The 15,706-nt window shown below is 38.1% G+C and overlaps 1 protein-coding gene across 1 annotated transcript; it reads left to right on the top strand.

Moving 5' to 3' along the window:
• The first annotated feature begins 207 nt into the window (after positions 1-207).
• On the top strand, positions 208-5,216 carry LOC127835637 (probable tyrosine-protein kinase kin-31). Its single transcript, XM_052362073.1, has 6 exons — positions 208-462; positions 614-678; positions 1,679-1,800; positions 2,011-2,046; positions 3,539-3,708; positions 4,389-5,216. Exons 1-6 carry the CDS (start codon positions 241-243, stop codon positions 4,524-4,526), a joined length of 753 nt encoding a protein of 250 aa, XP_052218033.1. The 5' UTR covers positions 208-240; the 3' UTR covers positions 4,527-5,216.
• The last annotated feature ends 10,490 nt before the right edge of the window (positions 5,217-15,706 follow it).

Below are 15,706 nucleotides of genomic sequence, written 5' to 3'. Positions count from 1 at the left end.
CTTTGCCATTATCGCAAATAATTCCAACTTTCCTGTTGTTGATTGATGATAAAAAATAAGTATCCAAAAGTATAGAGTCAATTATTATTGGGGAAAATGTGCTTGTCTTCTCGAAATTGGAGTCACAAAAATAATTATTTCAGCTGTCAAAGAGGATGTAAACACACTAAGTGTCTGAAAACTACGATTATTACGGTATTACAGGCCGACCAGCAGCTTATCGAAACGCTGAGGCACGACATGACCCAGATAGAAGAGATCAAGGAGAAACTACCCAGCCTTGCCACTGACTGCGCCGATCTGCATGGTTCCCTTGACATCTTTTACGTGAACAAGATCATGAAGTTCGACTTTGACTTGGAAGAGTTGGACTGGGCCAACAAACAGTTTCTAGGGTCGGGCTCATTCGCCGAAGTTTTTAGTTCGGAACTGAAGAGAAAGCGTCGGCCAGTGGCGTTGAAGGTACTAGACAAAGTGCAAATGCTTGCAAATCTCGTCCTTTCATTAGTTCCATTTTTTACATACGAGAGTGTCAATCTGTCACACAAAACGCCAGTTTAAGATTACAAACAATAATTTTGTCAATATATAAAAAAAATTAATCAACTTACAGGTTGCCAGCAGCCCTGTAAAAAGCGACAACGTTTCTGAAATACTGATGGCGGACAGAACCATGCGGTAAGTGTGCTGTAAATAGCGATAACTTAAAATACTAGATAACGGCAAAAGGGTTATATTATGGTAGAAGTTTTATAAGTAACGATATTTCCTTTGAACATCTAGCATTCACGATTGCGTAACATAGCAAGAAGTGTTCGGTTCCATAAATAGCGATAAATTTGTCAAACTTTAACAACTCGGATAACATAACTGCATATTCTATAAAGAACGGGTACTTATTCGATCTTTAACCATTTGGGCTATATTTCGAGGGAGGCGGAAAACTACATCGGGCGAGGCATGGTCAGGGATGATAACCCCAAAAAAGGGTTAGGGTAGGGTAAGGGTTAGGGGTCGGGTTAGGGTTAGGGTTGGGTTAAGGCTAACCCAAACCCTAACCCGACCCCTAACACTAACCCAAACCCTAACCCTAACCCTCTAACCCCCCCCCCCTTGCGCAATACCATACCATGCCTCACCCGTTGTAGTTTTCCGCCTCCCATATTTCGACAGGTGTACTATACATCGCAGTGCTCAATCTTACTCAACTAAACAATATGCGCCATAAAGTCTGATCAATCTATTAATGTGCATAGTATCTCTTGGATTACGTTCAAACCCGTACATGCCGAACCGACAGTCTTAATAAAATAATATTTTAATAAAAAGAAAAGAAGCACATTTAGCCAGGCGCGAAATATTTTTGTTTAGCCTCACTCTTGGAAAACGGGGCTTAGGGTATTTGTGTAAAATGTCGTCCCAGATAAACCTTGGCAGACCGCACGTGCTAATCGAGGACGACACTGTTGACTCAACTGGGTTTTGGTAAAGAAGAGACATCCTTTACACGAAAAATACATTAAAAGCGGAAAGTGTTTCCCTGATTAGCGTGTGCGGATTGCACAGGCTAATCTGGGACAAAACTTTACACACATGCTTTAATCCCCGTTTGCCCAGATCGCGACTCATAAATATTTGTCTTGAAACTTCCATAAAAATCTGCATCAATCTTTGGCAGGGAATTGCGTCACCCGAACATCATCCGTTACTTTGGCGCGACGTACGTGAAAAAAACATCGGGCTTAGTCTGGATCATGGTCATGGATTTGTGTAACGCTTTGCTGAAAAGCTTATACATTGGTGAGTATTGTGTAACGGCTCGCTGAAGAGCTTGTACATTGGTGAGTTTCGTGTAACGCCTCGCTGAAGAGCTTGTACATTTGAGAGTACTGTGTAACGCCTCGCTGAAGAGCTTGTACATTGGTGAGTATTGTGTAACGCCTCGCTGAAGAGATTGTACATTGGTGAGTATTGTGTAACGCCTCGCTGAAGAGCTTGTACATTGGTGAGTATTGTGTAACGCCTCGCTGAAGAGCTTGTACATTGGTGAGTATTGTGTAACGCCTCGCTGAAGAGCTTGTACATCGGTGAGTATTGTGTAACGCCTCGCTGAAGAGCTTGTACATTGGTGAGAATTGTGTAACGCCTCGCTGAAGAGCCAAGTTTAGTTGAGAGTATTGTGTAACGCCTCGCTAAAGAGCTTGTACATTGGTGTGTTTTGTGTAACGCCTCATTGAAGAGCTTGGACATTGGTGAGTATTGTGTTACGCCACGCTGAAGAGCTTGTTCATTGGTGAGTATTGTGTAACGCCTCGCTGAAGAGCTTGTACATTTGTGTACATTTGTAAATATTGTGTAACGCCTCGCTGAAGAGCTTGTGCTTTTGTGATTATGGTTGGACATAGAGTACCGTTTAAGCTGTTTCTGAATGTGTTATTGCTATTGTTATAAAATGGGAATCAGTCTGGCATTGTTGCAAATAATGAACGAGTTCCTTGACCCACGATCTGTAATGACGTCATTTGAACACGTTTTAAAGCCTATGACACAAATTGTGTTCATTTCTGGTTGTTTTGTGCCTTGCTCCTGTCTCTAATTGTTGAGCATTGTTGCACTTGCCATAAATAAAGAACCTCGAAGTTATGATATCCTGCAGATGCAACTATAGTTTCAGTATCCTGTTAATATTTGTCGTCATGAACTATGAGAGTCCATCAACTGACTCGTATTTCTCGTAAACTGTTCTTAGGGTACACAAACACAGCAGAAAATGACCGACGCAAATTTCTTATATTTCCCAAATCAGAAATAAACGAATAAACGTGTCCACAAAAACCTGGTCTTTATTCACGTACGTTAAGTGTCATCCCAGATCAATATCCAGTCCTAAAAGGCTTATCAGGGACAACACTTTCCGCTTGTATGGCCTCCTCATATGAAGGAAGTCTATACCAAGGTCTTTTACTGAGAAGCAAACAATATAAATGATTTTTAGTGTGAGCGTTAGTTCACGCTAAAGTAGAGAGGCATGTTCAACGATATTGGCCAGTCTAGTGTTTATAACAGTTTGTGCGACGACATATTGTACATATTGGCTGCTTTCAGGGAAAATGGGGCTTAATGCTGCATTAAAAGTCTGTCATGTTGGCAAAATTGTTGCTCAGTAATTTAAAGAAAATAGATACAGTATTAGATACACATAGCACAACATGTACATTATTATATGCTTGTTATTTTTAGCAAGGAAACACAATTCTAAAGATGGTTGCCAGCAACAAATTGTGAAAAAAGAGACATACTGTTGTTATTGAGTCTAAGTTATCTTTATAACATAAATATGAGAATAAATAGTGCACACACATCTCGACCTGAGCTTTAAGACACAATCTTTATAAATTTGAATTGGTTGTGTTCATTTTAAACTTGCGATATAAAAAGCTATAACATAATTTTGAAAACTGAAGTGCGTCTAAAATTATGCAATAGCGAACAACTTTAGTGCCTTCAGCGCTTTGATTGAATATGTGGTTTATTTCAGACGACATTAACAAGGACAACCACGTACCTGGCATGATGTTCCCTGAGCACCCTAGGCGGCAGGCGGCGGTGAAGAGGACGCTGACTCATTGCCTCGACATCGTTAAGGGCCTGGAGTATATACACGAGAAGGGCTTCACGCACAGAGATATGAAGCTGGAAAACGTGTTGGTGAGTTCACGGACATATGAGCCTCGTTCTGGGAAACTGGACTTAATGCATGTGCGTTGCAGTTTCCACAGGCTTATAAGGGACGACACTTTCCGCTTTCTATAGATTTTTTCGTTTAAAGAAAGTGTTCCTAAACTAAATCCAGTTTTTGCGGAAAGTGTTGTCTTTGATCAGCCTGCACGGACTTCACAGGCTCATCCCACTTTACGCACATGCATCAATCCCGGTTTTTCCAGAACGAGGCTAATGCATTGTGGTCTTGGTCATGTATTAAAGATAGCATTGATTTTCTTGATATTGTTTGATTTCACCTTCTACATAGCGGTTTTTGGTTAGGTCAATTTTTCATTAAATTATTTGCATCGTTATGCTACCGTACCTCTAAAATAGAGAAGTTCCCCGTTGCCGACTTTAATATCTGAAATTTAAACTAGTAAACCAGCGAACCAGCGAACCTAGGTCAAGTTTAAGCGGGTAAACTGCAAGCCATTCCATGACTGAAATGCTGTTGAATACTGCGAAAAACAGACAAACGAAAAACTTAAATAATTGATGTTGTTTTGACAGTTAATTGATACTTTATGACATTTGCTTTTACAATAAAAATATAAAATGATTTAAGTTCGTAAAAGCCTGGTATTGTTGTTCGTCCGTACATGATTAATAAATATTTATTATAGATCGGAAATGAAGACGTGGCAAAAATAACCGATGTTGGTGTAACGAAACCAACGAGCACGTGCGCACGTGCAACGGTTCCCCGGCGTATATGGCACCGGAAGTTCTATTGTCCACTGAAAACCAGACCAACAAGATAGATATCTACAGCCTGGCGCTTATATACTGGGAAATGTGGTTCGGACACGACGTATCCAGCGATATGAACCGGGAAATCCTCGGACTCGGTTTCCAAGGAGACGCGTTATCAAAGCTCCGCGAGCGTCAAAGTGCTGAGAAAGGTGGATGGCGACCGAGTTTAAGCCACCGGAACAGGCCGCCGAACAGCTTTATCGAAATTATCAAAAGAAGTTGGTCTGACAACCCTGACCAGAGACCGGAAGCGAAGGAAATTCGGATCTTTCTTGAGAAACTGATTCGCAACAACTGAGGGATAAAAACAAATACATACATCACAAGATATATTTTCAAATGGCCGTATTATCCTTACATGTAATATCCCACGATTTTTCATGATAAGTCGCAGATTGGTTATTTACTTGTAATGTGTGTGCTTTTGTTCCATTTTCAGCATTATCACAGCATGTGACAAAATATAGTGGTAGTCGGTTTGTGTTTCAAGCACGAGTATACGCTTAAAGGATGTAGAAACGAGTATAAGCTTAAAGCACGCAGATTATTACATGCACACAACTTAAGCTACGTTAATAGACTTTACAAGGTGTATCAAGTGCGTAGCAAGTTGAATAAGTTTGTGTTAGTTTAATTACACTAAATGGTTATTTATTTTGCGTGTGAGTTACACATAATATTACCTTTCGCTTCAACCAAAGTCATGACAACCCATTTATGTTTAGGCTCTTATTCTTACGACGTATTCGCGGTCGCTTTGTCATTTGAGCCGCATTATGGGTACTCGTTAAATTTAATAAGTGAATGTTTTAGTGAACCACCACGCATTACTGTTGATTTTTGGGTATTTAGTTTTAAGCCGGATATTTCACTAAAGTCTTGTATTGCGTTTACTAAAGCAGTGAATGAGTTCCATAAATGAAGTATGTTGCGTCATCTGCAAAAAGGATTTGTTTTATGTCAAGGTCGTTTACTTTTATTCCTTTAATATTTTCATTTTTCTCGATATAATTTGACAGTATTTCGATGCTGAGAATAAAAAGGGTGGTTGACAAGGGGCAACAGAAAAGTGACCATTATCGATAATAATAGTATTTATGTCGTTGTAGAAAAGCTTTATCCATTGTATCAGCTCAGGCCCAAAATTATATTTTACAAGACATTGAACCATAAAGTCGTGGTCTAAACTGTCAAAGGTTTTTTCATACTCCGGAAAAAGGAGCAAGCCTGGTTTGTTTGTATTATTTTAGTATTGGGTTGTTTCAAAAATGTTCCTTATGTTTTTCACCTATATAACGACCTTTCATGAATCCAGTTTGTCTTGACGCTACTATTGACGATATAACTTTTGAGATTCTGTTAGCTATTGCTTTTTTGCAATTTTGTAATCAGTTTTTAATAAGCTTAAAGGTGACAGGTCTCCAATTGTTTAGTGACTCTAAATCTTTACCTGGCTTTGGAATGAGTGTGAGGATGCTTTGTTTTTTAAGTTGGGTTAAGTTTCCAGTTACATATGAGTGGTTAATAGAATTCAGGATATATATTTTTATGTCATACCAAAAAACTGTGTAAAATTCTGCTGATAATCCATCTAAACCAGGACTTTTGTTATCACCAATTCGTTTTAAAGCAGTAAGACACTCGTATTCATTTATTAAGCCTTAACATGATTGCTGTTGTGTGTGTGTTTCAAAAAAAGTTGATGTATTACTATTATTGTACTTTAAGTGTGTTTTTTACTGTAATGGTTTGAGTACAATTTCCTCTGTTCGTCTAATATAGTTTGTGTGTCTCTGATTTCTGTGTTGTTTATTTTCAGTTTGTATATGGTTTTACTGTCGTAATGTCGTTTTTCTACATTCGCAAAGTATTTAGATTTTTTTTCATTTTATTTAATGTGTATAGCCCTTGCTCGAATTAACATGCCATTTATTTTCCCTTCTATAATATTGTCATATTCTAATTTTGTTTCTCTAATTGATTTTATAATGTTTTCATTATCAGCAGTGTTATTGTTTAATTGTTTTTCTAATGTCTGTATTTTTTTGATAATTTGATGCTCCTTCTCCTGATTCCGTTTGTTTGTGTTACAGATGAAAATGTTATACTTACGTTTCTAACAGTCCCTTTTATCAGCTCCCATAAGGTATGTGGATTACTATTTTTGTTAAGTTCTATTACTGACTGTATTTCATGTTTGATTTGCGTTTGATACTCTTCTTTTAGCAGTATAGTATTATTTAATTTAATGTATCCAGGTCCTTTGTTTTTGATTTTTTTATCGATAGTTATTTCTATTAGTGAATGATCAGTTTTGTAGCTTTTTATTTTGGCTCTATTTATTATGTTACATAGATTTTCTGAAATTAAAAAGTAATCGAGTCTACAAAATATGGCTGGTTTTCCATTTGAGTGCCATGTGTAACGTGTTTGGTCCGGATGAGATTCTCGCCATATGCCAATTAAGTTACATAAATTTATAATGTTGTTTATTGCGTTTCTATATTTTGTATGTGTATCTTGTTCACCGTTTTTCTTATCTAGTTAAGGGTTTGTCCACATTTTGAAGAAGATGCATTTCAAGTTGTTCAAACAAACTTATGTCATCATTATTTGGGCCATAAACATTTATTAAGGTTATTTCTTGGTTATTTATATTAATATCTATTGTACATAGTCTGCCTGGTATTAATTTTTTTAAATCACCTATGTTTAAATTGTCCTTATTTGTTATTTAAATAACCAAGCCCTCACAATTTTTACTTTTTCCCACTAAAGAAGCGTGTTTCATCCCATTCAGATTGCCATTGAGTTTTTGTAAGATCACTGGTATGCGTCTCCTGTAGTAAACACTCTGTGTAATTATTTTCCTCAAACAATTTAAATAGACTTTTTGTTTTATCACTATTGTTTAAACCTCTGACATTGAGAGAGCATATTGTTTCACACATTTTTATTGTTTTCAAATAGCTTTATTATTATATTGTATAATAGATCTTGCCTATTAAGATGAGAGAGTTGTGTTAAAAACAAGTTAAAAGACATGAAAAACATGTATGGAAAAAGTGCGTGGTCGGTAGTTTCTGTATAAAAAAATATATTTGTTTAAATATGAAGATAATTAGTACATGAGTGTAAATATAAACATATATATATACTTCATGTTCATTGTGAGATTATTATACCCCCACAAACGAAGTTTAGGTGGTATATAGGAGTGAACTTGTCTGTCGGTCGGTCGGTCAGTCGGTCTGTCGGTCGGTCCGTGTCCGCTCTCTAATTCAAGTAGTTTTCATCCGATATGCACCAAACTTGGTCAGTAGTTGTATCTAGATGATGTCTAAGACAAGTTCGAACATGGCCCTTGCCAGGTCAAATACTAGGTCACGGGGTCACTTAGTGCGTTTTAAACATTCAGCATGTTGTCCGCTCTCTGATTCAAGTAGTTTTCATCCATTCTTCACCAAACTTGGTCAGAAGTTTCATCCAGATGATCTCTAGGCCAAGTTTGAACATGGGCCATGCCGGGCCAAAAACTAGGTCACGGGGTCACTTAGTGCGTTTTTTAACATTCAGCATGGTGTCCGCTCTCTTATTCAAGAAGTTTTTATCCGATCTTCACCAAACTTGGTCAGAATTTTTATCTTTATTTCTTTTGCGTGGTTTCGTTACTTTTGTCATTTTTTCTTTTCTATTAGTCATTAAGCTCAACTTAAATGGATGTCTATATATGAATGCAAACATGTGTGTGTGTGTGTGTGTGTGTGTGTGTGTGTGTGTGTGTGTGTGTGTGTGTGTGTGTGTGCGTGCGTGCGTGCGTGCGTGCGTGCGTGCGTGCGTGCGTGCGTGCGTGCGTGTGTGTGTGTGTGTGTGTGTGCGTGTGTGTGTGTGCGTGTGCGCGTGCGCGCGCGCGTGTGTGTGTGTGTGTCATCTTTTTGTCATCAATGAATGTGTTACTTTAATTATTTTTCTTATGTGCTGTTAATCTTAACTTATATATTTATCAATCAAAAGATTTTTAAAGTTTTAAAGATGATTAGGTTATAAAAATAATTGATGATAAATGTTGACTGATTTATGTTTTGACGCCTTGTATATGATTGTGTTTTGTTATCTTAACAAGTTTACTGAGTGATACCACATTTGAGCGAACACCACATGGTCTCAGTTTCCTGGCCAATATGTTTGAGTTTTTTATTTATCATCTATTTTCTTTTTTGTTACTAAATAAACTTGAAACATGGAATACATTTTATGAAAATGTATTTTCTGAAACAATTAACAAGAGATTTTAAAATGGATTTTTAACAGTGTATCTATTATATTTGGTCATTTGGGAATACACATGTACGTTGCAATATGCATTAACTAATTGAATCCTTCGAGCAAACCTTGATACTAAACACTTGAAATTTAACGCAGGGTAATAATTACAAAGCAAACTATCTATTTGAATATCTCTTACAAAACATCTACATACATGTACTTTGAAGGACCACATTCAGTTCAATGGGCAATAACACTTTGTTATAAAGGTTATGCTTATTACCGACACTTACACAACTCATGGGTACCCAACGTCCATTCTAATTGATTTGGTTTGTTAATTATGTAAACTTATGAAATAAGCCTTGATAAATTTACTTTGACAATTATACAAGTAAAATATAAAATGATTTTTGTTCAATTAACAAAATCATAGTGGCTATCAAAGTAACATTGTAAAGATGACGCGAATAAATATATTTAGTGTTGTAATCTTAAAATCTTAAAATTGGAAACATAACCAACTATACAAAGTTAAGTAACTTTAAGTGTGGAACGTTTATCTACAAATGAAACAACATTTTATGTTATTGAACACTTTTGTTTATGATCACCAATACATATACAATAATAATTTTCGTTACAGGTCAACTTATTTATTGACTTACATCTTGTGGTAATTACTGTCGTTTGGTACCCTGAATATAATAATGCAAATACATGCAATCCCAGATTCCAAATCCTCAGCCTTGTTCTCAAATCGTCAAGAGATGTAACTCGTACAGAGCGCAATCTCGGGAATGTGAACAGGCTTTATTTGATTATGACACGGAGTGTTTTTGTTTAGCAGTACATATTATACTATTATAATTTCCATCATTTGTCAACTTACATATGGACTGAAAGTAATCTACTGCAAGTTATTGTCATCTGGTACCTGTAACATTGTATTCTCTTACTCGAGAGCTGACTATCAAGTCAGTGACACATGACTCCTACCTGAAACATTGTATTCTCTTGTCCGAGAGTTGACTCTACAGTCAGTCACCCATGACTCATACCTGTAACATTGTATTCTCTTACCCCAGATATGACTATCCAGTCAGTGACCCATTTCTCCTGCCTGTAACATTGTATTCTCTTACCCTAGAGTTGACTATCCAGTCACTGACCCATGACTCCTACCAGTAACATTGTATTCTCTTACCCCAGAGTTGACTATCCAGCCAGTGACCCATGACTCCTACCTGTAACATTTTATTCTCTTGTCCCAGAGTTGACTATCCAGTCAGTGACCCATGATTCATACCTGTAACATTTTATTCTCTTACCACAGAGTTGACTATCCAGTCAGTGACCCATGACTTCTACCTGTAACATTGTATTCTCTTACCCCAGAGGTGACTTTTCAGTCAGTGACCTATGACTCCTGCCAGTAACATTGTATTTTCTCACCCAAGAGTTAACTATGCAGTCAGTGACACGTGACTCCTACCTGTAACAATGTATTATCTTACCCCAGAGTTTACTATCCAGTCAGTGAACTATGCCTCCTACCTGTAACATTGAATTCTCTTACCCCAGAGTTGACTATCCAGTCAGTGACCCATGACTCTTACATGTACTATTGTATTCTCTTACCCCAGAGTTTACTATCCAGTCAGTGACCCATGACTTCTACCTGTAACATTGTCTTCTCTTACCCCAGAGTTGACTATCTAGTCAGTGACCCATGACTCCTACCTGTAACATTGTATTCTGTTACCACAGAGTTGACTATCAAGTCAATTACCCTTGACTGTTACCTGTAACATTGTATTCGCTTACTCCGGATTTGACTATCCAGTCAGTGAACTATGCCTCCTACCTGTAACACTGTATTCTCTTACCCAAGAGTTGACAATCCAGTCAGAAACCCATGACTGCTACATGCAACCTTGTATCCTTTTTCCCCAGAGTTGACTATCCAGTCAGTGACCCATGACTTCTACATGTAACATTGTATTCTCTCACCCCAGAGCTGACTATCAAGTCAGTGACCAATCACTCCTACATGTAACATTGTATTCTCTTTCCCCAGAGTTGACTATACAGTCAGTGACCCATGACTCCTACCTGTAACATTGTATTCTCTTATCCTAGAGTTGACTATCCAGTCAGTTACCCATGACTCCATGTCATCTCGTACCTGTAACATTGTATTCTCTAACGCCAGAGTTGACTTTCCAGTCAGTGACCCATTACTCCTACCTGTAAAATTGTATTCTCTTACCCCATAGTTGACTATCCAGTCAGTTCCCATTGTCACATAATGATAGGAAATTAGGTGAAATATTTGGGTTTACTTTATGTAAGAAATATTGACAAGTTTATCAATGGCGAGTATACATGACAGTCACAAAGTGAAATATTAAATATTTAGATCTGGTGTATGTTTAACAACAAAAGGGGATCGATGCTATTGACACTAGGCTTGGGCTGTATTTGCATTATTTATTTGTATCACAATGCTGATTAGCGTGTACATACTTGAATAATGACTTCTCCAGTCCTAGGTTGTAATTCAACCAACCAGCAATAAGCGCGCATAGAATCGACCAATCAAATATATTATAGAAATGTTATCATTGTATGTTTATGTGTAGCTCGATAGATCGAGATGTTTGGTGTGGAAACGAGGAGACAGCGTTTAGACTTGGAGACGTACGGATCGAGAAAGATACGATCATGTAGCTATCAGACTGTATTTGTATAACTGAAAGTATTAAGTATGTTAGACATTAAATTGGACTAGAAACTGATATATGGTGTTGTTGAATATTTCCTCCCACATTATGCAGAGAAATTAACATTAATAGAAAAGGACGGACTTGTCCCATACGCGATACAGCAAAATGGTAGTTAATGCAAATCCCGTCATTATGACAATATGCGCATGACGAGGAATCGAATGATAGGCTACATAATAGTAATTTAAGAGAAATGAACGTTATTAGTAACTGTTTGTCGTCCATGAACTATGAACGATTACGTGACACCATGAATCCTATCTGTAACATCGTATTCTCTAATCCCCTTAGCTGACTATATAGTCATTGACCCATGACTCCTACCTGTAACATTGTATTCTCTTACCCCAGTGTTGACTACCCAGTCAGTGACCCATGACTTTTACCTGCAACATTGTATTCTCTTACCAGAGAGTTGACTATCCAGTCAGTGACCCATGACTCCTATGTGTACCATTGTATTCTCTAACCAAAGAGTTGACAATCCAGTCAGTGACCCATGACTTCTACCTGTAACATTGTATTCTCTTACCCCAGAGCTGACTATCCAGTCAGTTACCAATGACTCCTACTTGTAACACTGTATTCTCTTACCCCAGAGTTGACAAAACAGTCAGGAACCCATGACTCCTGCATGTAACATCGTATCCTCTTACCTCAAAGCTGACTATCAAGTCAGTGACCCATACCTCCTACCTGTAACGTTGTATTTTCTTACCCTAGAGCTGACTATCCAGTCAGTTACCCATGATATCTCGTACCTGTAACATTGTAGTCTTTAACCCCAGAGTTGACTATCCTGTCAGTGACCCATTACTTATACCTTTAACATTGTATTCTCTAACCCCATAGTTGACTATTCAGTCAGTTGCCCATAACTCCTACCTGTATTATTGTATTCTCTTACCCCTGAGCTGACTATTCAGTCAGTCACCCATGATTCTTACCTGTAACATTGTATTATCTTACCCCAGAGATGACTATCCAGTCAGTGACCCATGACTCCTACCTTTAACATTGTATTCTCTTACCCCAGTGTTGACTATCCAGTCAGTGACCCGTGACTTTTACCTGTAACATTGTATCCTCTTACCCCAGAGTTGATTATCCAGTCAGTGACCCATGACTCCTAACTGTAACATTGTATTCTCTTACACCAGAGTTGACTATCCAGTCAGTGACCAATGACTTCTACCTGTAAAATTGTATTCTCTTACCCAAGAGTTGACTATTCAGTCAGTTACCCATGACTCCTACCTGTACTATTGTATTCTCCTACCCCAGAGTTGACTAGCCAGTCAGTGACCCATGACTTCTACCTGTAACATTGTATTCCCTTACCCCAGAGTTGTATATCCAATCAGTGACCCATGACTCCTACTTGTAACATTGTATTCTCTTGTCCCAGAATTGACTATCCAGTCAGTTACCCATGACTACTACCTGTAACATTGTATTCTCTTATCCCAGAGTTGACTATCCAGTCAGTTACCCATGACCCCTATACCTGTAACATTGTATTCTCTTACCCCAGAGTTGACTATCCAGTCAGTGACCTATGACTCATGCCTGTTACATTGTATTCTCTCACCCCAGAGTTGACTATCAAAGCAGTGACCCATGACTTCTACCTGTAACATTGTATTGTCTTACCCCAGAGTTGACTATCCAGTCACTGACCCATGACTCCTACCTGTAACATTGTTTTATCTGACCCCATAGTTGACTATCTGGTCAGTGACCCATGACTTCTATCTGTAACATTGTATTCTCTTACCCCAGAGTTGACTATCCAGTCAGTGACCCATGACCCCTACCTGTAACATTGTATTCTCTTACCCCAGAGTAGACTATCTAGTCAGTTACCCATGACTCCTACCTGTAACATTGTATTATCTTACCCCAGAGTTGACTATCCAGTCAGTAACCCATGACCCCTACCTGTAACATTGTATTCTCTTACCCCAGAGTTGACTATCCAGTCAGTGACCTATGACTCCTTCCTGTAACAGTGTATTCTCTTACCCCAGAGTTGACTATCCAGTCAGTGACCCATGACTTCTACCTGTAACATTGTATTCTCTTACCCCAGAGTTGACTATCCAGTCAGTGATCCATGACTTCTACCTGTAACATTGTATTCTCTAACCCCAGAGTTGACTATCCAGTCACTGAGCCATGACTCCTACCTTTAACATTGTATTGTCTTACCCCAGAGTTGACTATCCAGCCAGTGACCCATGACCCCTATACCTGTAACATTGTATTCTCTTACCCCAGAGTGGACTATTCAGTCAGTGACCCATGACTTCTACCTGTAACATTGTATTCTCTTACCCCAGAATTGACAATCCGGTCAGTGACCCATGACTCCTATCTGTAACATTGTATTCTCTTACCCCAGAGTTGACTATCCAGTCACTGACCCATGACTTCTACCTGTAACATTGTATTCTCTAATCCCAGAGTTGACTATCCAGTCAGTGACCCATGACTCCTACCTGTAACATTGTCTTCTCTTACCTAAGAGTTGACTATCCCGTCAGTGCCCTATGACTCCTACCTGTAACATTGTATTCTCTTATCCTAGAGTTGACTATCCAGTCAGTGCCCTATGACTCCTACCTGTAACATTGTATTCTCTAACCCCAGAGCTGACTATCCAGTCAGTAACCCATGACTCCGTGGAGGATGCCAGGACGGCCCTGCCGCTGTACATGAAGTACCAGGAGCTGTCCAAGGAAGGCATGGATCAGGTGTGTAGGGTCATCAGGGAGATGTACGACTTCGGACGCAATAATCAGTGGAAGATAACCTCAGATATGGGCGAGGAGACATCAGAAGATAGTGCCGTAGCGTTCTTGTGAATACAGACACGAGTGTTCTTTTGAATCGTGTGGAATTTTTGTAAACACAGTCAAGTGGTGTCTTTGTTAAGACAATGGCCACTTGTAAACACAGAAAGTGGGAGTTTTTGTTTAGACAATATTCTGCAAACATTGACCAAGGTATTTTGTTGAGAAAATTATATTCTTCTAAACACAGTCAAGTGGTGTCTTTTTTTGACATGATAATTCTTGTACCCATTTTCAAGTGGTTTCTCTTTAGAGACATGGGCATTCTTGTACCCACTGTCAAGTGCTTTTTTGGTTTTAGATATTTGAATTGTTAAAAACACATTCAAATAGAGCTTTGTGACATTCTGGTGGTGTAATGATGCTGTAGTTGTTTGCTTGAAATGAGCAGGTATAAATCTCGTCATTACAACTGATTTTCTTTAAATGCCAGGATTTGTTTTCAAATAATACGTAAGTTTCTTTACTCTTATATGTAAAAGAATTTTCATCAAGCCAATGTTGTGTTCAAATGTTTTCATTTCCAAACGTGTTTTTTAATTCATACCCCGTAAAAACAGCCGAATTATTGTAATTAACTGTTTGTGAGAGAAACTAGTCAAATTCTATAGATGATTTGCATTCAAACAATAATGGTAATCTCTTTTCATGAGCTGATACAATTAAAGTGAATCTCTCATCAACATTTGACTGAGTGAGCATAAAGAGTTTGAACTGAGACAAGGAAATCTGAGATACATAGCGCTGTATCATATAATTGCATGTTTGTTAATCATTACTTGTAAGATGACAATCTCCTTGCCAGGCCTGTTACAGGTCATTTGTATTTATGTGTTCACGATGTCATGTTGTGGTCGTCGAATTGTGTATGTATAATCAATGAATCATTGGGTATAGTTTATTGTTTCATGTAAATAGTGATTCAAAATAAAATTCATATAACGCCATTCTCTGTTTGTCGATTAATATCATGACACATCTCGTGCTACAACTCATATGTAAGCATGGACGTGTTTAACACCACCAGGAAAACACCATGCTTATCTATTGTAAGACAAGGTGAAAGATAGACGTTGCAGGCGTTCCGCTTGCCCGAAAAAGTTAACGCCACTAATTTTCACCACTTAAAAAAAATTCTCGCCATTTTTTTCAATCAATGAATAACTTCGGACACAAACGTAGATAACTTCTCTGCTTTGGACACTATTATTGTTACATTCAAATGAAATTGACAATATTTCAAAGGATTGCATTGCATTCATATGATTAAAAGAAAGT

Source organism: Dreissena polymorpha, chromosome 6, assembly GCF_020536995.1.
Source record: "Dreissena polymorpha isolate Duluth1 chromosome 6, UMN_Dpol_1.0, whole genome shotgun sequence".
Taxonomy (NCBI): Eukaryota; Metazoa; Mollusca; class Bivalvia; order Myida; family Dreissenidae; genus Dreissena; species Dreissena polymorpha.
Note: the sequence above shows the minus strand (reverse complement) of the source record. Positions and strands in the feature narration are given on the sequence as shown.